The 24,250-nt window shown below is 59.0% G+C and overlaps 2 protein-coding genes across 2 annotated transcripts; one reads left to right on the forward strand and one right to left on the reverse strand.

Moving 5' to 3' along the window:
- Positions 1-317: 317 nt before the first annotated feature.
- On the reverse strand, positions 318-11,517 carry ARR3 (arrestin 3). Its single transcript, XM_057404847.1, has 17 exons — positions 11,459-11,517; positions 6,619-6,649; positions 6,190-6,250; positions 5,984-6,028; positions 5,349-5,548; positions 5,174-5,233; positions 4,876-4,943; positions 4,426-4,561; positions 4,241-4,325; positions 4,062-4,134; positions 3,424-3,561; positions 2,834-2,917; positions 2,522-2,545; positions 2,390-2,442; positions 2,060-2,069; positions 1,099-1,101; positions 318-417 (listed from the first exon to the last, which is right to left on the reverse strand). Exons 1-17 carry the CDS (start codon positions 11,515-11,517, stop codon positions 318-320), a joined length of 1,230 nt encoding a protein of 409 aa, XP_057260830.1.
- A 1,321-nt stretch (positions 11,518-12,838) lies between these two features.
- On the forward strand, positions 12,839-23,329 carry LOC130596830 (phosphatidylinositol 3,4,5-trisphosphate 5-phosphatase 2-like). The gene is given in 28 exon segments (XM_057404817.1): positions 12,839-13,286; positions 14,362-14,425; positions 15,176-15,314; positions 15,396-15,546; positions 16,155-16,295; positions 16,401-16,530; positions 16,874-16,960; positions 17,205-17,312; positions 17,403-17,517; positions 17,695-17,801; positions 18,013-18,115; positions 18,542-18,738; positions 19,064-19,181; positions 19,285-19,381; positions 19,555-19,693; positions 19,804-19,903; positions 20,215-20,303; positions 20,516-20,597; positions 20,700-20,789; positions 20,872-20,988; positions 21,083-21,171; positions 21,346-21,433; positions 21,545-21,700; positions 21,860-21,941; positions 22,020-22,557; positions 22,841-22,936; positions 22,938-22,960; positions 23,179-23,329. Coding segments are annotated over 28 exon segments (3,516 nt in total). The 5' UTR covers positions 12,839-13,149; the 3' UTR covers positions 23,312-23,329.
- The last annotated feature ends 921 nt before the right edge of the window (positions 23,330-24,250 follow it).

The following is a 24,250-nucleotide window of genomic DNA, read 5'->3' on the forward strand; positions in this document are numbered from 1 at the left end:
CAGCACGCAGGCAAACGACAAACACGCTGATGACGGTGGGCTCCGGCCCACCCTCCTCGTCCCTTCGCTGGCGCCTATGGGTGAAGGAGGTGCGGGCATCGTCCTGCACGCAGTCGGGCTTTTCCAGGGTTCCGGGAGGAGATGCAGCGGCTCCTACCGCCCCAGCCAGGGCTTGGTGTCGGGGAAGGAGGTGCAGCTAGGGGAACACATGGCGGGGTGTGCACCGCGTGTGGTACAGCGGGGAAAATGCTATGGGCATCTATGCCCCAAACCAGGGCGGGTGAGACAGGTGGCTGTATGTGCGAGCAGGCAGCAGCTTAGCTTTCCTCTTTGTCAGCCTCCTCCTTCTCATCTTCATCGTCTTTCTCCCCCTTGAGTTTGTGGCGAGCGAATTCCTCGATGACGATGTCCTCCTCACTGGAAGGGAGAGCAGAGTGTGGTGAGCATGGAAGGGTGGCCATGGGGAGCCCACTGGCTGGCTGCCTGGACACACCACAGTGAAGAGGGCAAAATCTTAGAAGACTGAGGCTCCCTTTTTACAAGGTGTCACGTGGAAAAGACAAGGAGTAATGGGCACAAGTTAATCCTGGGGAGATTGAGATGGACACAAGGGGAAAAATATTCCCAGCGAGAGCAACCAGCCATTGGAATAATCACCCCTGGAAGTGGTAGATTCCCCAGCACTGGACACTGGTAAGATTTGCCTGGACAGTGTTGGGATATCTAGACTAGGTCATGTTTTGCTTAGAAAGTTGGACCAAATGATCCTTGAGGTCCCTTCCAACCTGGAATTCTATGAAAACCCTGCCGACACCCAAACACCCGCATCCTAACTCTGCTCCTACTAGGGGATAATGCAGTGCTCACCTTGCCCTGTCACCCCACACACTTCGGGGGAGAGCAGGGTCACTGCACCCCACAGCCTGACCTGAGTACACAAACCCAGGGCAGATCACTGGCTTGACTGTGAGCATGTGCGACTGGAGGAGCTGGGCTCCTGCCTGTGACTTTCACCAGTTTTTAAGGACAATATTATGTATTGTCAAGGGAAAAAAGAGAAGGAAAAGAAATTGAAGTGGAGACAAAGAGATTAGTTACCTTCTTGCGAAAGGCAAGCAGCAGATGACATCAAGGGAGAGCCGCATAATGAGAAGTGGGCAAAGAAAACAGAAAAAAAAAACAGTCAGCAAAACTGATTCCAAAAGCTTGAGAATGTGAAACCACTTGACAAAAGTTTACAGGGAGTGATGGTGGGGACAGGCCAAGAGACTTCCTCCTCTGGAAGTTTAAATATCCTCGCTGAGCTGGGAAACCGATCGGCTTTGGTATGAAAGCCTTGCAGTTGCAGTCTGAGTTTCCAGGCCCCAAATCCCAGTGCTCATGTCCCATTGCAGGGTGTAACCAGACACTAAAGCAGCCTTTGGGGGCTTTGCAGGCCAGGGCCGGCTATGGGGCTGGTTGGTGGCTGTGGCTGCCGGGCATGGCTGCCAGGAATGGGTTTGGCATGCTGTAGCTTCCCAGAGGGAAGCAATCCCAGCTGTGGCTTCAGCTGGAATAAGCTCGTGTAGTGGGAGGAGGACTCTGGCAGTGAGGAGTGCATGAGGCCATAACAAGTCCCGCTTCCAGCAGCCCAGGGACCTCAGCATGGGGAGGATGGGGACCAAGGCCATAGGGGACATAATGTCCACTGGTGGCACTTGTGACTGGGAGACACAGCACTGCCAGCTGCTTCCGAAGGACAAGGCAAGGCCAGGGCTTGCTGCAGAGGATGCTGCGTGTTTGGAGCAAGGAGAGTTGCAAAATAAGCCCTGCCTGAACATTTGCAGAGCATGTGCCAAGCCCAGCATTTGAGTCCTCTTAGACTGTGACGATGCTCCTGCTGCTGTGGGGGGTGTCATCCTGTCTGCTGTTGCATGGGGGCTCAGGGCTTTGGGGCCTGGATGATTTAATCCAAGGATGTAACCTCAAACTGGAATGAGGCGTCACATCTATTTGTGATGGGTCTCTGTGGTTTATGTGTTAGAGGAAACACTGGCCTGAGGTATAAGTGTTTCTTTACCTTGGCTTATCTGTACTCCATTGATAAGCACAGCACAGGGAGGCAAGGATTGGAAGAGAGACAGATGTTAGTTAGTACAGAAAGGACATTTCAACTGACATCTCTTCTTAATGCTCAGGTGTGTTTCTGGAAAGAGCTGTTGGGATGGGTGGCAGCTGCTCCCACACTGGTCCTGGACAGAGGCTGCCACACAGCCAGAGGAGCTCTGCCTGTCACACAGCCACAGTCACACAGTCCCATTGCACAGATGCACTGCTTTTACAAATCCGCCTCTGAATGGGGACTGCCTTTTCCTCCCCTGAGTGTCAGCAGCATCCAGGCACTACTTACCATCCGCAGGCTTTGGGTGCATCAGGATGACAGGCATCTCAACACCAACATCGCTGGAAGGGAAAACGCTTGTTTCAATAAACCTGCCCGGTGTCACATCGTGCTCAGACCCACGGGCAGCTCTCCCCTTACCTGGAAGTGAGATCCCCCAGGATGCTGTGGCAGCAGGAGAGAAGGAACAGAAATCAGCCAAGGCAGAGGAGGGGAGTATTAGACTTTGCTTTATAATAACGTAGAAGATGATGTATAATAGGGGTGAAGGGCAGAGATGATGGGGCTGGAGGAGTGGGAGTCAGAGGACAGCGCAGTGCCCAGCTGCTCCATGGCCCAGGGAGGAGGGGAGGGGCCAATGGCGTGAGTCCCTTTGCCATCTGCCCAGTGGTAGAAGATTCCACAGCACAGCCCAAGAGGATACTCCCTGACCTCGCGCCCGCAGAGTCTCACCCTCCTCGGGACACCACCAGGTTGACCTTCACTTTGTAGGACACCAGGATGCCCAGCACCTCCTTGTCCATGCCAGGTCTCAGGCTAGGAAAAAGGCAGAGTGGGGTGGTGAGGTGGGCAGTGCTGCCCGCGTACCCTGTCTGCTCCCCTCCCCAGCAGCTCCCAGGGCTTTCTCTGTTCCCTGTTTCATGTGGGTGCACTGGGGTATAGCACAAGAGGACAACATAATGTAGTAGGAAAAGAGAGGTGAGGGCAGGTCATTTGGCTGAAGCCACAGAGCAGTTTCTGGAGGTCACTTGAGATGTGTGAGCTAGGATTTACTCCTGAAACAAGACCTGATGCAACTGTGTAGAGGGACAATGGTTGGAACTGGGAGGCTACGCCTCTTCTACAAGATGGAAAGGTGGGTCTGTGGTCATGTCACGAAATCCCTACATTTTCCAGCTGGGTGGGCTGGGTTCAGTCACAGGAGGTGTGGGGGATCCTTGGTGGGAGCCCAGAGCATCCTGAGAAGCGGGAAGCTGCCAGACTCAAGGCAAGGCACAGGTCCAGCTGTGGTGGGGAGCAGAGGGAGCCCACCTGGCTCTTACATGGTAGTGGAGGCCAGGTTGGTGTCCTCATGCTTGAGCTTGCCATCGAGAGCCAGGCCTCTCTTCTCACGGTTGGCCGAGAGCAAGGGGGTGACGGAGTATGTTTTGGAGAAGGTGGAGTTAGCTGCCACGTTCTCACTGGAAGGGGTTGGAAAGGAGAGCTCAGAGCCTGCACCAGCCTGGTGGGTGCTCAGCACTCACTGGGGATACTCAAACATCGTGCCAGGCACGCAGGCAGAGCCAGACATCCCACCCTGTCCTCCCCACGCAGCTGCCTGGGCCTGTTTCCTCCTTTCATTCCCATGTACAACCACTTTTTCCTGTCCCCCACCTCTGCCCTGGCCCTCCTCGCCCTCAGAGGTGCAGAGGCTGTGGCTGGCCTCAGACATGCAAAGTGAGGAGAGGAAGTAGCCAGGGGACAGCTGTGCACTGTCCCCCAGGGACCTGCCCAGCCCAGCTTATGCTGGGGGCACAGTGTCCACAGCCTTCCCTCTCCTCTGCTTCCTCTGCATCTGCACTGCTAACCCTGATATTACTGCTGCCTGATGTAAAACCATCACACTCTCCCCTCCTCCTCCTCCTTTCTCTTCCTTCCTCTGGCTGTGATACTGCACCATCCCCAGCCCCTTTTTACTTACTTTATCTCCTCAGTGCACACAGTCTTCGTGTACTTATCCAGAGAATAGAGGACCACGTCTGTGATCTGCTCAACTGAGGAAAGACAAGTGGGAGCAATTTTGGTGATGTGGCAGAGGTCCCCATCTCTGACAGGGAGGCCAGGATGTGGTGGGTGCTGTGCCCCTCCTGCCCCTCTCACCTGAGATCTTAATTTTTTTCACAATCTTGTTGGTAGTGTTGTTGATGTTGACGGTCACATTGATGGGGTCTCCATGGTAATAGATCTGCAGTAGGAAGAAGCTTGGTTGTGTGATCAGGCACCCTGGTCACCATCCTTGGGGATGCACATGGTGGCATGAGCCAGGGGATAGGCTCTGTACTGACCTCCTTATCCAGGGAAGCTTCGAGGTGCAGGGGCTTGTCAGACATCATGAACTGCCGGGTGGTCTCCGACTTTGGGGCTGGCCCCATCTTCAGGGGTGCAAACTGGATCTTGCGGATGATGAGGCGCACCGAGTTCCTGCAGGACAAAAAGCAGTCACCCCCAGTCTCCTTGGCAGGGGCATGTCAATACAGCCTTCTAGGGGGGCACTTTGGCCATCTTTGGGGACATCACAGTGTATCCAGCCAAAGGATGCAAGCTGCAGCCTGCTCTTAGAACATGTTGGGTGTTGACATGGGGATCACTGCCGCTCCTTCAGGTGAAGTGCCTCGCCCAAGCACGGCACAGGCTGACAGCACGTCCTTGGCTCAACTCCTGAGATGGTTACCCCAGAATGATCCCATGGTTTGGTTTTAGGGTCATGGGGCAGGAAAGGGATCCCCTGCAAATACCTCTTGTGAATTTTCTCCTCCAGATTTTCAGCGCAAAATCCTTTGACCTCGAAGTCCACACCACAGGCCTGTGGGGACATGTATGGTCACTAAGCAGGGGGAGCTCAGAGCTACTCCTCCTTTCTCCACTGCATCCCTGGAGATGCTGGTCCCAAGTCCATTCATCCTTCCTCCCCAACCCTCACCCATGGGCCATATTGCCATGGAAGAGAATCAGCTCTCATTTTTTGCACCCCGCAACTTAACCTTCTGCCAGGGGGAATGGGTCCAGGGACACGGGTCAGGGACAGCAGCTCACCTTTCCCACATCATCCGGTCCTGGCTGGAGGGTGACCGAGCAGGGCAGGTTGGTGGCAACCTGGGCAGAACAGGGAAAGAGAGAAAAAAGTGAATAAAGAATGTGCCCAGCGATGAGCCCTGGTGCACACCATGGGGGGGGTGGGTGTGATCAGGAAGGGTAGAGCATCCCCTACCTCAAAGGTGAAGGGGTAGGCATTCTCCCCAAGCTTCTTCATCAGCTTCTCCTGCAAAGGAGTGAGGGTTTTGGGTGTCTGGTCCGGCACTGGTGGGAAGATCTGGGTGGTGAGGACATAGAGGTCCTTCCTGAACGTCAGTCCGATAACGTCAAGGTCGTCTCGGCCATAGCGAAATGCGCAGGTCAGCGTCACGTACACTGAAGTGGGATGGAAACAGAGAGGAGAAGGGTTAGGAAGAAGGTAGGATAAAGGGGAGGCATGGGGAAAGCGTTAAATAAAGAGGAAAGAAAGAAAAACTAATATCTCTTCAGCAGACACAGGACTGTTTTCAGGACCTGGACCTCAAGCGCTAAGTTTACAGATTCACTTGATTTACAGATTAACTTAATGAAGTTAACACATCTTTCTGCAAGGCACAAGTAGCTTCAGAGCCGGTGCCCCATGCAGAAGAAATGAGAAGAAAGAGGCAGCCTTCCCCTCCAGGTCACCTTCTAGGACCCTGATGTACAAGCAGCTGTATATGAACCCTTTAGACATGGCAGCTTTAACCTGACTCCAGTCCCAGGTTGCTGAGGAGCTTTGCACTGGTTTCCATTTCTTCCCCTTAAAACATGGTGTTTCTGTATTAATACCTTTTCTGTCCTTTAGGTACTCTGGGTCAATCAGGCAGACACCATCTGCAAACAGAGAAGGGCCGGTGAGCTCAGCTGCCTGGGCAGATCCTTGCAGAAACACAGCATTTCCTAAGTTCCAGCCATCTGCCATCTGCCCACCAGCTGGGAAGGTGACCAAGCATTGCCTGTGCTTCTCTCTCTGTGAGAGGCATGGCTCCACTCACCTACAGAGTCCACTGAATCCACGTGGTCCACAAAGTCTCTCTTCCCCAGGTAGATGGATAGCTGGAGGCAGCATGTGGTTAAAAGAAAGAGGGAAATAAGTGTTTGCCATTGAATTAGCCAAAATGTTCAATCTTTAAGTTGTATTATGGGGCTCCTTAACCCTGCTGATAACATGTTGGACCAGGCCTTGCATTTAAAGGTTCATATAGTTGGGGTTTTATTCATCTCTGTTTTGAAAAGCAAGCCCTATGATGGCATCAGAGCAGGCACAGCAGGAATCAGTCAGGTTTCAAAGGGAAGGGAAACCCAGCCTATGTCCTGTCCAAAGGGCAGAGCCACCTCAAAGGAGACCCAGCACAGCCCACACTTAGGCTGACTCACACCCAGGGATGGGGCACATGGTGCCCTCTCTGTGTGCAGGGACTCACCTTGCTGTTGGGGCTGGTCTTCTTGAACACCCTGCAGAGGAGACACAGACAGACATGTTGGGAAGCCTGGATGAGGCTGGATGAGGTGGCACATCCCACTCCCAGGACAGGGAGGGAGGGGGATGGCCATTCTTCTCCCTGGAGCAAGGAGGAGCAGGCTTTCCTGCAAGCCTGCAAGCGTGGTGCATCTCCAAGACCTGTGCCAGAGCACGCACAGGATGTCCTGCCCTTAGGAATTTTGGTATCCTGCAAATTCAGAGCCAAACCCACCCCATTCACCAGGCTACCCAGGGAGATGTCATGCTCCTGAGCTCCATGCATGACCATTGAGGAGGGGGTACGTTAGCTGTCTGTGTCTTAAGAACAAGAAAGCACCAACGCACAGAAGAAAAGAGAATGTGTTTTGTTGGCACTACAATGGCTCACTCAATCTCTCTACAGAGAGCTCGTGTATCGGCCATGAGGGGAGCCAGGGGGTTCCTTTTCTCCCTCTGCTCCTGTCCCGCAGCACACTCTGCTCCATCCCAATTAAAACAAATCAAACAAACCACTTACTTTGCTCCATCTGCCATTTTAAGTCAGTGGCTGTGCAGGTGGGATCTGCGGGGAGATGGAGAAGAGGTGCTGGGTGAGGCGGTGGGGAAGGGGCAACTGCAGCAGGACAGAATCATGTGCTAACACACTTGGAGAGCACTGCTGAGCCTTTTGCCTCGGCAGAGCTCAGATGCTCCAGGTTCAGCTTCGAGACAGCACATGAGGCACATGGTAGTTCTGTGACCCAGTGGGGCAGCCAAGCTGAGGAAACCCCTTCCCCCTGCTGAAAAGGCGGTGAAGAGGAGGTGGAAGAGAAAAAGGGAGAGCAATGCTCCAGGCAGGCAGGCTTCAGAAAATAGGAAGCTCACAAGTGACTCTGAAGGGAGCAAGATCAAGTCTGGAACAGGCAGGAAAATGAACAAAAGAGCTTACAGAGTTTCAATTTTATGAATTTCTGTTGTCTGCAAGAAATTGGTGGCATGGCTGAACAGCAGGAGCACGCTTGTTTTGTCCCGTCACTCACCAGTGAGTGAGGAAACCGTAAGCAGAAAGGTCAAGGGCACCTTAACGTTCACCCTGTGGGCAGGGGGAGTCTCAGGGTGCAGAGCCCCTCCATCCCCATTCCTGGTTGGCAGTGCCAGTGATGGTTCCAGGAGGGCAGCTCTTGCAGCTCTGCCTTCACGCTGCCCAGCCCTGCCCAGTGGTGCCGCCTGTGTTTTGGTTGCTTGAGCCTGATGTCCAGAATTAAACCGTAACTGTCACACGGATCACCAGCTGATCACCCGGATATTAGATGGGATGAGCTCAGCTTCTTAAAGTTAGGTAGCTCTTGACGTTAGCAGAGCCTAAGCCCCGGCAGGGTTCTAAGCCCCAGGGGCACGTGGGCACATTGCTTCTTTATGCAACCACAGGGATGCTGAGGAGGAAGAAGTTGATACAGGGGGGAGGAGATTATCCTCTTCCCCATGGAAAAACAAGGGATTAGTCCCAGACACAGGATCTTTGATGCCATCAAGTTCTTCGGGATGTGAAGCTTGGGCATGCTCAGCTGCACGGTTTCTTGGGCAGCAGCAAGAAAAGTTGTGAAGGGAGTGGGAGCAGCAGAGCAGTGCCACAGGCTCAGCCTTCTCCAGAATCCAGGAAATGGAGATAAAGTGATGAAAGGTGGAGAAGAGCTGAACTCCTCATCTCCCAAGATCCAGAGAGGGGACTTGGCCCCTCCTACTTTGCTAAACTCTCTCTTGCTGCTACTGAACCCCTTCACCCATGCCCTCTGGCTCTGCCAACACTGAAATCCTTTTGGCCACGTTTATCTCCCTTCAGCCCCAAACCACTCTCCTTCCAGCCCCAGTCCAGCACCAACGTCCCTGCTGCCAAGTGTTTGACCAAACAGCAGAATCAGTGCCCCAAAGCACCTGCAGGGCCCAGGCAGCACTCACCCGGCAGGTGGACAGACAGACAGGCAGACAGACGCTCTCCTCTTCCTCTCCCACCACGTCCTGCTGCCACGCAGTCACAACAGGCTGCTCCCAGAGCTGAAGCTTCTTATACCCCTCTGATGGTCCCTCCCCTGGCATCTGATCTTTGGCTGGAGATGCAGGGGGGTGTGTGTGTGTGTGTGTACCTTGGGAGAGGTACTTTCAGGAGGAATCCTATTAGTTTATTAGTTGGAGAGACGCTCCGTAAGTAAGAGTGAGCTATAAATACAGCTTCTGCCAGAGTCCTGGGAAAGCTGCTTATGGAGATTGGCAAAGCAGGCTTAGGAGCAAGGTGATGGTAATTGAGGTGGAAGCTCTGCTCCTGGTGGGCAGGGGCAGATTTCCACGGCGGCTGTCTGCAGCTGCTCCCATGGCAAGGGGAGCAGGGCCAGCCCTGGGCACAAGCATGGATGGAGATGGCAGAGACGGATGTGCCCGGTTTTATCCCTCCCTCATGCACTTTGCTGGATGGCCAACTGACGGACAGGAGGTGCAGGCAGCTTCTTGCATGGCCAATATGCCCATGTGGCTAGTCACCTAACGGTGATCCACTGTGGTCCAGGGCACACGGGACACCCTTGCTACAGGGATGCTGCTGTACAAGATCAAAGACACACATGAGGATCAGGGCTGCAGTGGCAGCTGCCACACCAGGCTGTTTGACCCTGCAGGCAGCAGGAAGGGCCAGCCATCCCTCAGTGGTGGGACACAGACCTGTCACCATCCCCCAGCCCCGCTGGGCAAGCCCCACATCATTTCATAACACCACAGGCTGTCCTCACCTGACCCTATTAGCACATCATTAATTCAAGGTTTGCTGCTGCAAATAGAAAACTCTTGAAAGCACGGAGTGGATTTGCCTTATGCCAGCCAGGAGAGCAGCATTCCTCACTATTGTTCTTCCTTGGCTGCAGCCAGTGCAGGGGATCCCACTCCCAGAGAGGTGGCTGCAGGATGCTCATTGACGCTGCCCCTGGGCTGGCCCTAGGGACAGAGCACAGACTACAGGGGCAGCCCAGGGCAGCCTGCAAACTGCTCCAGCAAGGCCCCTCTCATCTTCCTCACCTCCAGCATCCCTCAAGCCCTTGCCTGCTCAGCCAGACCCTTTACTTTGAGCACACACTTGGTCCTGGCTCAGACCCCAGAGCTGAGCGCTGAGGTCAGGATGCCCCTGCTCATGGCTGTGCCTCAGGACGAAGACACAGCCATAATCTCCTCCCTGCGCTCTGCATCAGCCTAACAACCTTCATCACCTGGGTACCAGCTCCTCTCAAACGCAGCCCACCTGTGTCCTTATTCCTATGGGCCACTGGTAGCCACCAGGAGCCACCAGGGCATGCCAGCCCCACTGCCCAGGGCTTTAGCTGTCACACACGTTGCACAAAGGCCGGGACTTGTGATCTCTTTAATTGCACACAGGAGAGCTTCTTAGTTTGCAGCTTAGCGGGTGCTATTTCTGCCAAGGTCAGGGGGACACGTGAACTGTGACCTCCCCCCTGGCGAGTGGAAGAGGAGGAGGCAGCCCCACCTGGACCCCGGGGGGACAGGGAAGTGCCCACCCCCAGCGCCATGCCCCAGGCACCTCATCCTGAGCTCTCTGCTGCTCTTCATTAGGCTCTTAATAAGGCCCCTGAGACCGGTGCTGTTCACAGGCGCTCTGGCCACGGGGTCTGTGGAGCAGGGTGAGGTTGGAGAGCAGATTTCATCATGGGAGGCTTCAGCTCGGTTTAATCCTGACTTGGTGGATTCAGCCAGGGCGACCTTCCTTGCCAATGTGGGGGGAAGAGATTTCCCCTCCCCAGACCAGTGGTGAGACAGACAGGCCACATCCCTTCCCTTGCACTGTGCTCTGAACCAAGCACCGGGGAAGGAAGCTGGGGGATGCAGCACCTTGTTAAAAATTATAGGGAAATGAGAGAGGGCTTCTTCCTTTTTCCTGTTTAATAAATAGCCAAAGGCTCCTCTCATATGTCTCATCCCACTTGTCCCTCCAGGTCCAGGTGCTGTGTGATGCACAGCTCAAACATCTGGTTTATCCCTGGCATCCAGTGCCCTGAAGTGTCCTGCCTCCCCAGGGAACAGCCACGGAGCTTCCCACATCTTTCCCACTTCGCCTGCAGGGTCTGTCCTCTGAATCATGGAATCGACCAGGTTGGAAAAGACCTTTAAGATCACCAAGTCCAACCTTTAACCCCACACTGCCAAGGCCACCACCAACCCATGTCACTGAGGGCCTCGTCTACACGGTTTGTGAACACTTCCAGGGACGGTGACTCCAGCACTGCCATGGGCATCATGTTCCAATGCCTGAAGGGAGCCTGGGGGGGAGCCGGAGCCACCCAGTAAGCTGGCACTGGTGAACCCACATTGCCTTCCAATATCCAAGTGTCCCCGGTGCTGGCAGGGCTCCCTGAGCGCTGGTGCATCTGGCAACGTCCCTGCTCAGCACCTGGCACTGCAGACCGCAGCCACCTTACATAAACACAACCAATGCCGCTGATTCCTCAAAGCCCCTCAGAGCTCCAGGGCTTCCTTCCCTGATCCAGATTAGGCGGCACTGACAGCATTAATCCGAAGCCAGGCACCTCCGTGCTGTGGGGAATTACTGCCGCTCTGTTAAGTAACAGAGCAGTGCTGGTGGGAGCAGGTCTCTGGCAGGATGTGCGTCTCCGACAGGAATGGGGGTCTGCTGCTGCCATCTCTGCACAGACCTGCCATCACTGCATGTCCCCATGGCAGGCACTGGTGAGAGGTGCAACCACTGCCGTGTGGCCCAGAGCCTCCATACCAAAATCAAGCAGGCTGCCTGACTTCTCAGTGGGCCCTACCACCGGTTCCTCTCGAGGCTGGGAGCCCAGTAGGAAGCCTTGGCCGGGGCTTTTGCCATATCTGCACCAATGGGCTGGTGGCGAGGAGCAGTCCCTTTGCATGGCTCATGGCTCCTGATGCCAAGAGCAGCAGACAGCCAGGAGCATGGCTTGGCAGGGCACTCCATCCTCAACCTCATCCCCCCTGGCAGGAGCCCATTGTCCTGTCTCCATTCAGAGCAGCCCTCATGCTCCTGAGTGCTCTGGCAGCAGACGGTGCTACTTATCTGTAATTAACTTGTGCTAATCACCCCAGCAGCAGCATGCGCCTGGCTCGCTCGATCCTTGCCACAAGGAGCAAAACCTCTGGGTCTGTACGCAGGAGGTACCAGGAGGGAGCCCCGGTGCTGGTTACAGCCCTGTGCTGCCAGGAAAAGCCTCCCTCCTTCCTGACCCCTTCCCAGGAGCCCCCAAACCCCACTTCCCTTCTGCCTGCAGGCATTGCACGCACAGACAGCGTGACATGAATGCCACTGTGGGCGCCTGGCTCGCTTGGCCACCCGATGCCAGCAGCACCTCTGCCTCCAAGCAGCCAGCAGCCAGCAGCAGAGCTCAGCCCCAGCGCAGGCACCAAGGTTTCCAGCAGTGGGCAGCTCGGTCGCTGCATGCGGGCTGCTCGCCTGCCCACCACCCCAAACACACTTCAGGGGCTTGCTGTTGTCCCACACCACTGTCTGTCCCTTCTCTCATGGTCCTGCCCAAAGGACTGGGCTCTGCCCTTCACTGCCCCTTGCCCCAGGGTACGATGAGCAGCGGGGGGCTGAGCCCCTGCTCAGGACTGCTCCTGCCTGCACCGGGCCGTGCTCAGCCACGGGCTTCCCCCCGTAGCGGGGCTGGAGCTGGAGGAGGAGCGAGGAGGCTGGTCCTGGCAGCGGCGAGAGCAGAGAAGGAGGAAGAGCGCGGCGGCCGCCGCGGTGCCGAGCGAGCAGCACGGGGCACGGAGCCGCGGTCCCGGTGGTGGGGCCCCAGGCTGGGTCCATCAGTGTGGGTGCTGCTGACCGCCTGCTGCCACCCCGCCGTCAGCGTGTGACGGGCAGAGCGGCCCCACGGGAGGAAGCCCCAAGCGGCCGGTGCAGCATCACAGCTCCTCTCCTGCTTGGCTGCACCCCGAAAGCTCGGCTCCCTGCCCGCAGTAGCCCCGCACTGCACCTGCGGGGGACGGTGAGTGTGCTGGGGGAGGTCTGGGTCCCCGCGTGCTGCTGGGACACCAGCATGGCCTGTCCTGGCCGTGCACCGAGGCAGGATGGGGGTGCTGGGTGACAGCAGGGGGTGATTCCCCCCCCCCCCCCCCAAGGGGAAGATCCATTCTCTGATCTCTGCTGCTGTACACCTACAGGCTGGAGTCCCCCTTGATGAGAAGTGTTGGGACCCCCAGCCTCCAACAGCTGCTCCCCTGGCCCTGCTCCTGCAACACAGCCTGGCCGCGGGGTACCCCATCTCCATGAGCATCACCTCAGTGGCTGCCCATCACCCACTGGGACCTGCAGCCAGCAACTCACTTGGGTACCAGGGAGCTGGTGTCCCACATCACCCCCACCTTCGCCTTCTCCAGCCCACTCCATGGGCTAGCTGATGGCCAGTAGCTGCTGTTGAGCCCAGATGCAGGGCTGGGAGAGGGACACAGCGCAGCCACTGTCCCTCTGCTTCAGAGGATGGCGGCAGCAAACTGGTACCACCGGGACATCAGCCGTGTGATGGCAGAGGAGCTGCTGGCCAAGGCCGGGCGGGACGGCTGCTTCCTGGTGCGGGACAGCGAGTCAGTATCAGGAGCATATGCCCTTTGCCTCCTGTAAGTCACCTGCCTGGCTTCTGCTTGGGGCTTCTCTCTCTTGTCCACCACCGGGTCCCTCCATCCCTCTCCCTGCTCCTGCTATGGCCAAAACCTGCTGCAGGGTTGCTGGTGGGTGAGCTGGCTGCCAGGCTCTGGCACAGGGGTTTTGGAGCGATGCCCATGTCAGGCCAGTGGAGAACCCTGCATCCTTGGGAGCAGGCAGGAGCCTGGGCCCACAGCCCTTCCCAGCACCAGCATTGCTGAAGGGAGAACCCGAAATCCAGGGCACGCCAAGCCATTTTGGGCTGCCTGCTGGCTGTGGGAGCTGGAGAGGCTGACTCAGACCTCTCTCCCTCTGCAAAAACAAACATCCCCTCTTCCTCCACCCCCCAATGGCCACATCTGCACCGTGACGTCTGCTGTTAACATCTCAGATGCTGCGACTTCAGGGTTACATCCTGCCACTCACGGGTCCGTTGCCATCCCCACACCCTGAAAGCACTGCTACCCCTGCTTGCTGCCTCCACCCTTCCTGCAGCTGAGCGACATGTCTGCAGCATGTGGGGCGGTGCCTGGTGGGTTTGGAGGGATGCCACCCCCTTCCCTACCGCTGGCCTGGCCCAGTGCACGGGACAAATTGCAAACACATGGTGCTGAGGGGCGCGGGGAATGCCGGGAGCTTAGCCGGCATTCGCCAGCATCCCAGCACTGGTGCCGGACAGGATGGTGGCACAGGCAGGGATGTGCAGTGGCCCCAGAGCAAGTATGACCATGCTATGGCAGCCGTCGGCTGTCATGAATTGGGCTGCCATGAAACCCTCACTGCCACACAGTGCAATGGGGTGCCCCACTGAATGCTGGTGGAGATGTGGCTGAGCTCCCGGCCGTGCCCATGCAGACAGAGCACTGTTTGGAGATGAGTGGACACTGCGCATCCCCCCCACAAACCGGTACAAAGAGCTGAGGGTGATGCTTTTATGAGAGTTCCTCTCTCTGCAGAAGGAATGGGGTGTTTGCATCAGGGCTGGGTGCTGCCACACACCCACAGTGTCATGGGGGGTGTGATGGGGAACCCTCCTCTGCTCTCTCCCAGGTTCCAGCGGCACGTCCACACCTACCGCATCCTCCCCAACGATGAGGGGCTGCTGTCTGTCCAGGTGGGTGCAGCGGCGGGTGTCCAGGGGCTGGGTGCCACTGGGGTGCCCTCCCTGCCTTGGCTAATGCCCCTGGGTGCCTGCCTGGGGACACAGGCAGGATGCAGTGCAAAGGGCAGGGATATTCGCCTCCTCACAGCACACAAAGATGTGGCATCCGCCTGCCCTCCCCGACATGCCAGCACTGTGGTTTGCACAAGCTGCCTGCAACACGCAGCACCGCAGGATGTGAGCGCTTTGCAGCCACCCCCGGCCATGTGGGGCTATCACCATCCAGCCCAGGGCAGCACAGCAAAACACTTGTCCCTTTCCTGCCACCGCCTCCTGCCCTAGCCTGGCCACACAGGCCCCATCCCCATGTCTGTCCCCATGATGTCTGTCTTGACTGCCTGACAGCTCAGCGTTGCTTCCCCTCTTTGGTGCCACTTCACAGTATCTCCTGGCACCCAGCTCCCTGCAGCTGCCCTTCCTAGCCCCTAAAAAGAGCATCCTGAAGGTCCCTAGGGAGCATTCCCATGTGCTGCACGAGGCAGATGTTTCCATGCTCCTCTCCTTGCTTTGCTCTCTGCTGCCGTGCAAAGGGCTGGGGTGAGCTTTCCATGGGTCTGGCATCCTGCTCGCCGTGGGCTCATTCTGGGGGACAGACCCACTTGAGAGAGCAGGTTGGGCCAGCGCCTGCCCAGGAGCTGCTTCAGCACATGGAGCCAGTGGAGGGAGGGACATGATGGTGCTTCCCTTTCTCTACCTCCTCAGACCATCCAGGGCATCCAAGCCAAGTGTTTCCGCACCCTCCCTGACCTGATCAGTGCCTACCAGCAGCCCAACAACGGGCTGGTGACACCCCTGCTCTACCCCGTGCACCGGGCAGGGCAGGCGGCCGACGAGGACTCGGGTGAGCCAGGGAGGGGACATCGGAGCCATGCAGGTTGTGAGCATGGAGGGTTCCTGCTGAGCCGCTGTGCTCTGCCCGCAGACAGGGAGGACACCCGGGGCGCTGGGCACACGGTGAGCGCGGTCCCGGCTGGCGGAGCCACGGCAGGCTCATGGCTCAGCGCTCCCATCGCCACCCAGACCCACATCTCGCAGCAGCTGCACCAGAGGCTGCAGGAGCAGGTCCACGGCAGGTAAGGCAGCGCTGTACAGCCTGGGCTGGTGGAGGTGATGGGGCAGGCATGGCCGGGGAGGGGTGTTCCCACTTCGGAGCACTGCGTGCAGTCCTGGTGTCCTCAGAGTAAAAAGGACATGGAACTGTTGGAACAAGTCCAGAGGAGGCCACGAGGATGATCAGGGACTGGAGCACCTCCCGTATGAAGACAGGCTGAGAAAGTCGGGGCTGTTCAGCCTGGAGAAGAGAAGGCTGCGTGGAGACCTCATAGCAGCCTTCCAGTATCTGAAGGGGGCCTGTAGGGATGCTGGGGAGGGACTCTTCATTAGGGACTGTAGTGACAGGACCAGGGGTAACGGGTTAAAACTTAAACAGGGGAAGTTTAGATTGGATCTAAGGAGGAAATTCTTTCCTGTTAGGGTGGTGAGGCACTGGAATGGGTTGCCCAGGGAGGTTGTGAATGCTCCATCCCTGGTGGTGTTCAAGGCCAGGCTGGGCAGAGCCTTGGGTGAGATGGTTTAGTGTGAGGTGTCCCTGCCCATGGCAGGGGGCTGGAACTGGATGATCTTAAGGCCCTTCCCAACCCAAACCATTCTATGGCTCTAAGATGCCCACCTTCCCTTGCAGCCCAGCCAGCGACTTCATGGGCTTCATGGTTGAGTACCTGAACCACCACGTGCAGCTGGACCTGGAGGCGCTGCGCCACGGGCACCCGCAGCTGCGTCACCTCAGCACCGCGCTCGTCACTGCCTGCCGCGCACTGCACAGGCGAGTGCACCCCCATGTCCATGTCCCCATCCCCTTCATGGTGGCCGGACACCACCACCGGGGCTCAGCACCATCTCTCACCCGCTCCTCTCCTCCCCTCTGCAGTGAGATCGACTTCACTCTGGCTGGTCTGGAGACACTGGCCAGGGTGTTCGACCCCCCCATGTCCCCTCGCAGCCCAGCCAGGGAGCAGGTGACCCCCCCCGTGGCCACCACAGCCCCCGGCCACCCGCAGGTGCGTCCTCACGTATGGCTGGGTGCCCCTGATGATTGAGAAGGTGGTTGGGGTGGTTTCAGAGCCTGTCGGCACCCAAAGGTGCTGCACACCCCACAGCACTGCCAGCAGTGCTGGGTGCTGCGTGCCGTGGTCCCTGCAGCCAGTGGAAGGCACCTGGTGCTCTGTGGCCTGAGGGCAAGCAGGGATTCATTCCCGCACCCAGTCTAGGATGCAGCAATAGAGGAAGCCGCTTCCCCTGCCAGACCCCAGGGACCCCCATGTCTCAGCCCAAACCCACGAGGAGGAATCCACCAGTCTAGTGCCACTGTGCTGCTCCAGGAATGTCCATCCTTCTCCCCAGGGTCTCCTGACCAGCGACCCAGACCTTGAGCTGCTCCTCAACAAGATATCCACTGTCAACCATCTCCTCTCTTCGCTGGAGAAGAAGGTGTCTGCCCCATCCTGCCGTGCTGGGCTTGGGAAGCGCGACTGGGTGCAGGCAGAGGCATGGCTGATGTTAACGGCAGCCACTGCCCAGTTCTGAGGGTGCCCCAGGCTGGGGAGCCTCACTGTGCTCCAGTGAACCCCTCACCTAAACCAAACCCTCTGCCAAAGCGAGCTGTCAGAAGCTGCACAGCCCCAGGGCTCCCAGTTAGCCCAGTGCCCCCTGACCAGGATCCATCTCCCGGCAGGTGCTGAAGTCGCTGCAGGAGACGGTGTCAAGGCACAGCCTGGCACTACCCAGCGTGGCAGCGTCCCCCCCGCCAGGCGCCAGGCCCCTGGCTGTGCAGAGCTTTGAGGTGAGGGTGGAGGATGCGGTAGGGCCCCAGCGTTGCTGCCCACGCTGGGCAGGCCTGGGGCCAACCCAGGATCCACGTCCCTGCCTGCAGGTGAAGGTGGGCAAGTCGCAGCGGGCAGCCCTGAAGGTGGACGTGCAGTCGGGCACAGTGGCCATCACCAAGCAGGGCAGCGGGTCCCTGGAGGAGACCATCCCACAGGACAAAAGTAAGGGGTTGCTGACCCGCCACTGGTTGATGACTGTGGGGTTCCCTGGCGCAGGCCTGATGCCAGGGTGATGGGCTGCAGACCTGGTCTCATCCCAAGCCCCCATCCCACGCTACCTGCTGCTCCCATGGTGGGAGGCTGGCAGCCACCGTTGACCCCCTCACACCCAGCATTCAGTCCTGCAGCTGATCAAATACCAGAGCGTGCAGAGCAAGGTGAGGCTGCTGTATGACCGGGAGCCACAGAAGAGCCTCAGCAGAGACTTCATCTTCTCCAGCGCACGGGTAAGTGGCACCGGCTGCACTCCTTGGGTGTCCTGGGGGAATACAGAGGTGTTATACACCAGTGCAGCAAATCGATGGTCTCAGGGCTGAGAGCAAACTGGCTCCTGTGTCTGGGGGTGATGTCCTCCTGATCCCACCACCAGCAGCTTCTGGGTGTGCTGTGGCTCCCGGCTCCCCTTTGGGACCCTAAGACACTTGTGTTGTCCCACAGAAGCGAGAGGCCTTTTGCCAGCTGCTGCAGCTGATGAAGATCCAGCACTCCAACCTGGACGAGCCTGACCTTATCTCAGTGTATGTTGGGACGTGGAACATGGGTAAGGGGTAGGATAAGGTCACATTGTCCTGAGAGGCTGCCATGGCTCATTGTGAGCCTGGGTGGGTTGTGGGGGGGTGAGAGCTTCAGGGACCTGCCCCAGGAAACCTGAGGTCTGAGCTGGTCCCTGGTGGGAGGAGGAGGCTGGAGAAGACTGATTGCTTTTGTGTTTGTCTGTCCTGTCATGATCTGCTCACCCAGTGGCTGTCAGGGAAATGGAGGAGCTGGGATACCTGGGAGGGTTTTGGGTGGTAGCAGTAAATCCCACCATCAGTCTCGGATGAGCATGGCTGAACTGTAGGGCTGCCATGAAGCTGCTTGTCCTGGCAGCTCCTGGAGGTGTACAGGGTCTGTGGCTGGGGACAAGCTGGATGAGCCTGGCACGCTGCCCATCCCTCCCTGGTGACCCGCTGTCCCCTGCCCGCAGGCAGCACGCCGCCACCCCGCTCCATCGCCTCCTGGCTGACCTCGAGGGGCTTGGGGCGCGCGCAGGATGAGACCACTGCCTGCATCCCCCATGACATCTACGTTATCGGCACCCAGGAGAATTCCCTGGGTGACCGCGAGTGGGTCGAGTTCCTCCGCGCATCTCTCAAGACCCTGATGGCCGTCGACTACCGAGTGGTAACGGCGGGTGCAGCCTGGACCCCTCTGGCTGTGCCTGGAGAGGCACCCGGTGCTGAGCACGCTAAAGATGTCCCGCAGCAGTCTCGGGCACTGGTTACCAGCAGCCATCACCCCAGGGCTCCTATCCCCAAAGCCAGGGTCCTTTCCCACCCCAGATGCAGCCCAGGGAACCCCTTACACCCCGCAGACTCTGTGTGCCCTCCCCAGGAGCCACCTTTCAGGGATGGGTTGGCTGACCTTGCTGCTTCTCCATCCCCACTGCGCTTGGCCGTGGGGTGGTATGGGGGGAGCAGGCAGACTCACCCCCTGTCCCTCCATGCAGGTTGCCCTGCAATGCCTCTGGAGCATCAAGATTGTGGTGCTGGTGAAGCCCGAGCACGAGCGGCGCATCAGCCACGTCCACACCTCCAGTGTGAAAACAGGGATTGCCAACACGCTGGGTAGGGATGGGGTGTGGGGTGCCCCAGAGTGAGGGGACATCCTGAGGGCCACCCCAGGATGCCTGAGATGCTCCAGAGCTCAGTGCCCCGTGCATCCCTGCAGGGAACAAGGGAGCTGTTGGTGTCTCCTTCCTCTTCAATGGCACCTCCTTTGGCTTCGTCAACTGCCACCTGGCCTCTGGCAGCGAGAAGACCCACAGGTGATTGACGGAGGGGCTTGGGATGGGGCTGCCCCACGGCAGACAGGTGTCTCAGGGGGCTAGGGGAGCCCTGAGGGGCTGTGAGGGTGTTCATGTCCCCACCACGCAGAGGCAGGGTGAGGATGAGGTGTCAGTGGCGTGGCTCACATGGTGCTGCTGTACCCACCCCACAGGCGTAACCAGAACTACAGTGACATCCTGCACTCCCTGGTCCTGGGGGACAAGCGGCTGGGGGGCTTTGACCTCACCCTGCGTTTCACCCACCTCTTCTGGTTCGGGGACCTCAACTATCGCCTGGACATGGACGTGCAGGTGGGACCCCATGGGCACCGCAGCGGGATGGTGGCACGCCGGTGGCAGTGCTGGTGCAGCTGCAGGGATGGGAGGAGCTGGGGCTCATCGTGCCTTCTTCCCCGGCACAGGACATCCTTGCCCACATAACCAAGAAGGAGTTTGAAGCTCTCCTGGCTGTCGACCAGCTCAACCTGGAGCGGGAGAAGAACAAGGTGTTCCTGCAATTCAGTGAGTGTGGGGACACAGGCACCAAGATGGTGGCACCCAGGGTCTCTGCAGACCTCTCCTCTGGTCCACCTCCAACACATGGTGGACCCCTGGCCTGGCATAGCCCTGTGCTGAAAGGCTGGGGATGTGCAAGCCCCAACAGGGCAGGTCCCTGGGCTCTGCATCCCAAGAGGGTGCAAGCCCAGGGACAGGCAGAGGTGGCCATGGCCATCAGCCATTGGTGTGAGCACAGGATGATGCTCCATGGGGCATGTCCCGGGCTGATTGCAGTGGTGCTGGCCCCTGTGCCACCTCCGTGTCTTGGTTCCCAGGTGAGGGTGACATCTCCTTCCCCCCCACCTACCGGTATGAGCGGGGCTCCCGGGACAGCTACATGTGGCAGAAGTTCAAGCCCACAGGGGTGAGTTCATGGAGCCTCTGCCAAGCTGCAGGACATCACTGTGGGATGGGGACGGTCGGCTCAGATGGTGCTGGGGAGGAATTGCATGGTGATGTTCAACCCCACACCTCCACCAGCCTGTTCCATCTGCAAAGCGGGCCTGGGTGGGAGGGAGCTCACTTTTTGGGGTGCACCCAAGGGGACACTGATGCTGGCTGCTTTCCTGTTTTCAGATGAGGATCAATGTCCCCTCGTGGTGTGACCGCATCCTGTGGAAGTCACACCCGGAGACCCACGTGGTCTGTAACTCCTATGGTTAGTGAGAGCCTGGGGCTGGGGGCAGCTCTGGGTGGCCAGCGCTGCCCGGGACCCCGGGGCTGGGGCACCATCACCCAGTTGCTCCCTGCCACCATCCAGGCTGCACCGATGACATTGTGACCAGTGACCACTCACCCGTCTTCGCCACCTTTGAGGTGGGAGTGACCTCGCAGTTCGTGCCCAAGAAGGGTAAGGGCCTGGGGCCTGTCACCCCCGTGCCCTGTTTGGGGTGAGCCCTGGCCATGGGCTGACCTCCGGTGCCTGCCTGCAGCTCCCGGCTCCAGCCCCGAGCCCCTGGCCTGCATCGAGTGGGAGAGCATCGAGGTGATCGTGAAAACCACCAGCCGCAGCAAGTGCTACATCGAGTTCCACTCCTACTGCCTGGAGGGTGAGGTGGCCCTGCGGGGTGCTGGGGTGGCAGCGGTGGGCCACGGGGCTGAGCCAGCCCTGGCTGGACCTATGCCCCCCGCTCTCCCCCGCAGAGGCCCAGCGGAGCGGGGACAACACTTTCCAGAGCTGTGACATTCCCGGCTTCCTCAAGCTGGGCTGGTCCGCAAAGCATCTGCCTGTGGTACAGCCCCTGAGCATCCTCCTCCCTCCTCTTCCGCATCCCTCCTGCTGGCTCCATACCCTGACCCCCAAGGGGTGCTGGGGGCTGTCACCGTCTCCCCCAGGACAGTGCCAGCCTTGTACCACCCTACCTTGCAGCAGCCCCCACCCCGAGCACTCCTCTCTCTGCATGCAGCTGAAGCCCATTCTGCCAGACTTGGAGTACCTGGTGGACCAGCACCTGCTCCTCAGCATCAAGGGTGTGGAGAGCTGCGAGTCCTATGGTACGTGCGGGACGGTGGCAGGGGGAAACAGCCTTCTGGGTGTGTGGTTTTGCAGCTGGAGCTTGGCAGAAGGGACCGTGGAACTCACCCTGCTGTGTGCTGTGCCTGCAGGTGAGTGCTGCATCGCAATGAGGTCAATGATCGGCAGCATGGCCCAGCGGTTCGAGACCTTCCTCTTCCACCGTGGCGAGGAGACGGGCTCCATACGTGGCTGGATGAAGGTCCGGGTCCCCAAGGACACGTGCGGCACCCGTGAGAGGCTCTATGGTAGGGGTGGCCTCACACCAGTCCCCTCCTGTCACCCTGGGGTGGGGGCACAGTGCACCCCAGAGCTGCCCATGCCCAGGCTGCCCTCCCGGACCCCAGCAGTGGTCAGGGGCTGTGCAGTGCCTGGTGGGGAGATGCCAGACTTCAGTGCTCTTGCAGAGTGGATCAGCTTTGAGGAGGAGGATGCTAAGCCAGCGGCACACACCCCGATGTGCCCCAAGCCACCCCGGCAGACCCTCAGGTACCGCAGCCAGGCTCAGCCCCACCACAAGCCCCGGTTGTGGGGTGATGCTGAGTCCTCTCCCACTGTGCCTTGCAGGAGCCGGCCCCGCAGCCTCCTGGAGCCGGCTGCTGGCTACACCAACCCAGCCTACTTCATCTTCGAGGGGGTCCCCAACACGTGGGTGCTGGCCCCTGGCACTGGTGAAGCCCACACCAAACAGGCAGAGAGCCCAGCCAGGGGCCAGCAGCACCGGAGCCCCCTTGGAGCACGGGCCCCTTTGCCCTCGGAGGAGCAGCGGTGGGGCAGCCAGCACCACCATGTGCCAGGGGGTCCACCCCGTGGGTGCCCACTCAGCCCCCTTCGTGTGGGCCAGCAGAAGAGACCCAAATCAGCCATGCTGGTGAGGGACACACCAGGGCTGGGTGACTGCTCACTGACAGCGCTGCACATGGCCTCCTGCCTGAGCCAGATGGACTGGGCAGCCCCCGAGCACGGAGGAGACAGCCAGGAGACCCTGCTGCACCCCAGGACCCTGCTGCACCAGACCCACAGCACTCTGGAGCCACCCCCACGGCCCTACCAGGAGGTGTCGAGGTGCCCGCCGGGTGCTCGCCAGCACAGCCACTCCAGAGAGGTACCACTGTGGTCCCTATGGGGCTCTGGAGCTCAGCTGAAGGGCTTGGGGAGCTCAGGGAGGGAGGGGACCTGCTTTGGGCCATGGGGTCACCATCAAATGCAAGGTCCCATCCCCATGGCAGTGTTCTGCCTGATGGAGCCACCATGGCACAGGCAGTGGGATAGTGGAAGGTGAGGGAACAGCAATGTGCCCCATTGACCTGGGGTGAGGACATGAAGGTGGGGACTTCATGGTCCTGGTATAACCCTGCTGGCATGTATCCCTGTGCTTGTTTTTCCAGTGGCCTTGCAACAGGGGTGAGTGGTTCTGCAGCATCAGTGGGTGCCTGGGCCACCTCAGCTTGCAGCAGGACAAGGAAAGGCTGCAAGAGCATGGCCTGGGACCACCAGGAGATCTTCAGGTACCCCAGGCCCTGGAGCTCAGGAAGGGGGCACCGTGCAGACCAGCTCCTGTGGCCCCACAGGCCCTGGCAGAGCCCTGTGCCCTGGTGGGGAGGAGAGGTGGGAATGCGGCAGGACAGGGGCAGGAGGATGTCAAGTCCACAATGGATGCCCCGGGGCTGCGTGGGCTTCCTGCTCCCTCCCCGTGGCTCCCCCAGCACTTGCTCCCCCCTCACAGAGATGTCACGAAGCGGGACCTGCCGGAGGCTGGGGTGCTCAGTCTGACCCATCCCCAGCTCATCCATGGCAAGCTCGGTGATGGCACCGTGGTGAGCCTGCCGCAGAGACACAACCTCGGACCCAGCGCCTAGAGCATCCATCCCCACCCCAGCACCTCTGGAGCTCCCAAGGCAGGCAGAGCTGCTGAGGAGGACGGGGCAGGAAACACCCAGGCCATGCCCCCAACATGATTGGCCTCACCAGCAAAGTGACTCAGCTGGGAACATCAGGAAACTCCTACAGACGCTTTCCGTGTCTCACTGCCTGTTTCCATCCTTCCACCCCAAAGCGATGGAAGGACCATGCTGAGCCCCACCAGCAAGGAGGGATGGGGACATGGCAGATGTTGAGGCCATTTGGGAAGTAGGGACCACTTTGGACCTTAAGGCTCAGCCTTTTCAGGCAGCCTGCAAGGGCTGACCAGCCCAGCTCCGTACACCATTGTGCCTTTGGCCTCATCCCTCCTCCCCAGGCTCAGCGATGGTTGGGCAGCATTCCCAGATGACTTCTTCTGCAGCAGCTGCTCCTAAGGCTGCTGCACCGTTTCCTTATGAGATGCCCCTTGCTATTCTCATCCAGAATAAAGTCTCAGGGATGCTGGGGTGCGTGTGTGCAACGCCTCATTCTGCACAGGCAAAGGGAGAGCACCAGAACCCCCTGCCTTCCACTGTTTACTCAGGGACCCTGCAGACCCCAGCCCTCGGGGCTGCCCTCAGTGGCACCGTTCCCTTTGGAACGCACCGATCTACCTGCTCATCCCAGCACGCCCAGGGTCCCCCGGGCTCTCCCTCTGTGTCCAGGCATCCCCGGTCTGCCCCTGCACCACCCCTCACACCTCTGCTCCTCCCCAAACCACCCCGCTCTTGGCCATGGTCCCCAGCATGTCGGGGTGCACCCGTTCACGGCCGGCGTGCCCGTTCATCCCAATACCAACACTTCTGAACAGCACACACCTTTAACCCGCCTGCATGCTGGCAGAGGAGTTAAATCCCCCGACCAGGCAGTGCTCTGCAGGCAGTGGGGGCACACGG

The sequence above is a fragment of the Pezoporus wallicus genome, unplaced genomic scaffold (assembly GCF_028554395.1).
Source record: "Pezoporus wallicus isolate ANWC-B61680 ecotype Strahan unplaced genomic scaffold, APGP_CSIRO_Pwel_v1 contig_5104, whole genome shotgun sequence".
Lineage (NCBI taxonomy): Eukaryota > Metazoa > Chordata > Aves > Psittaciformes > Psittacidae > Pezoporus > Pezoporus wallicus.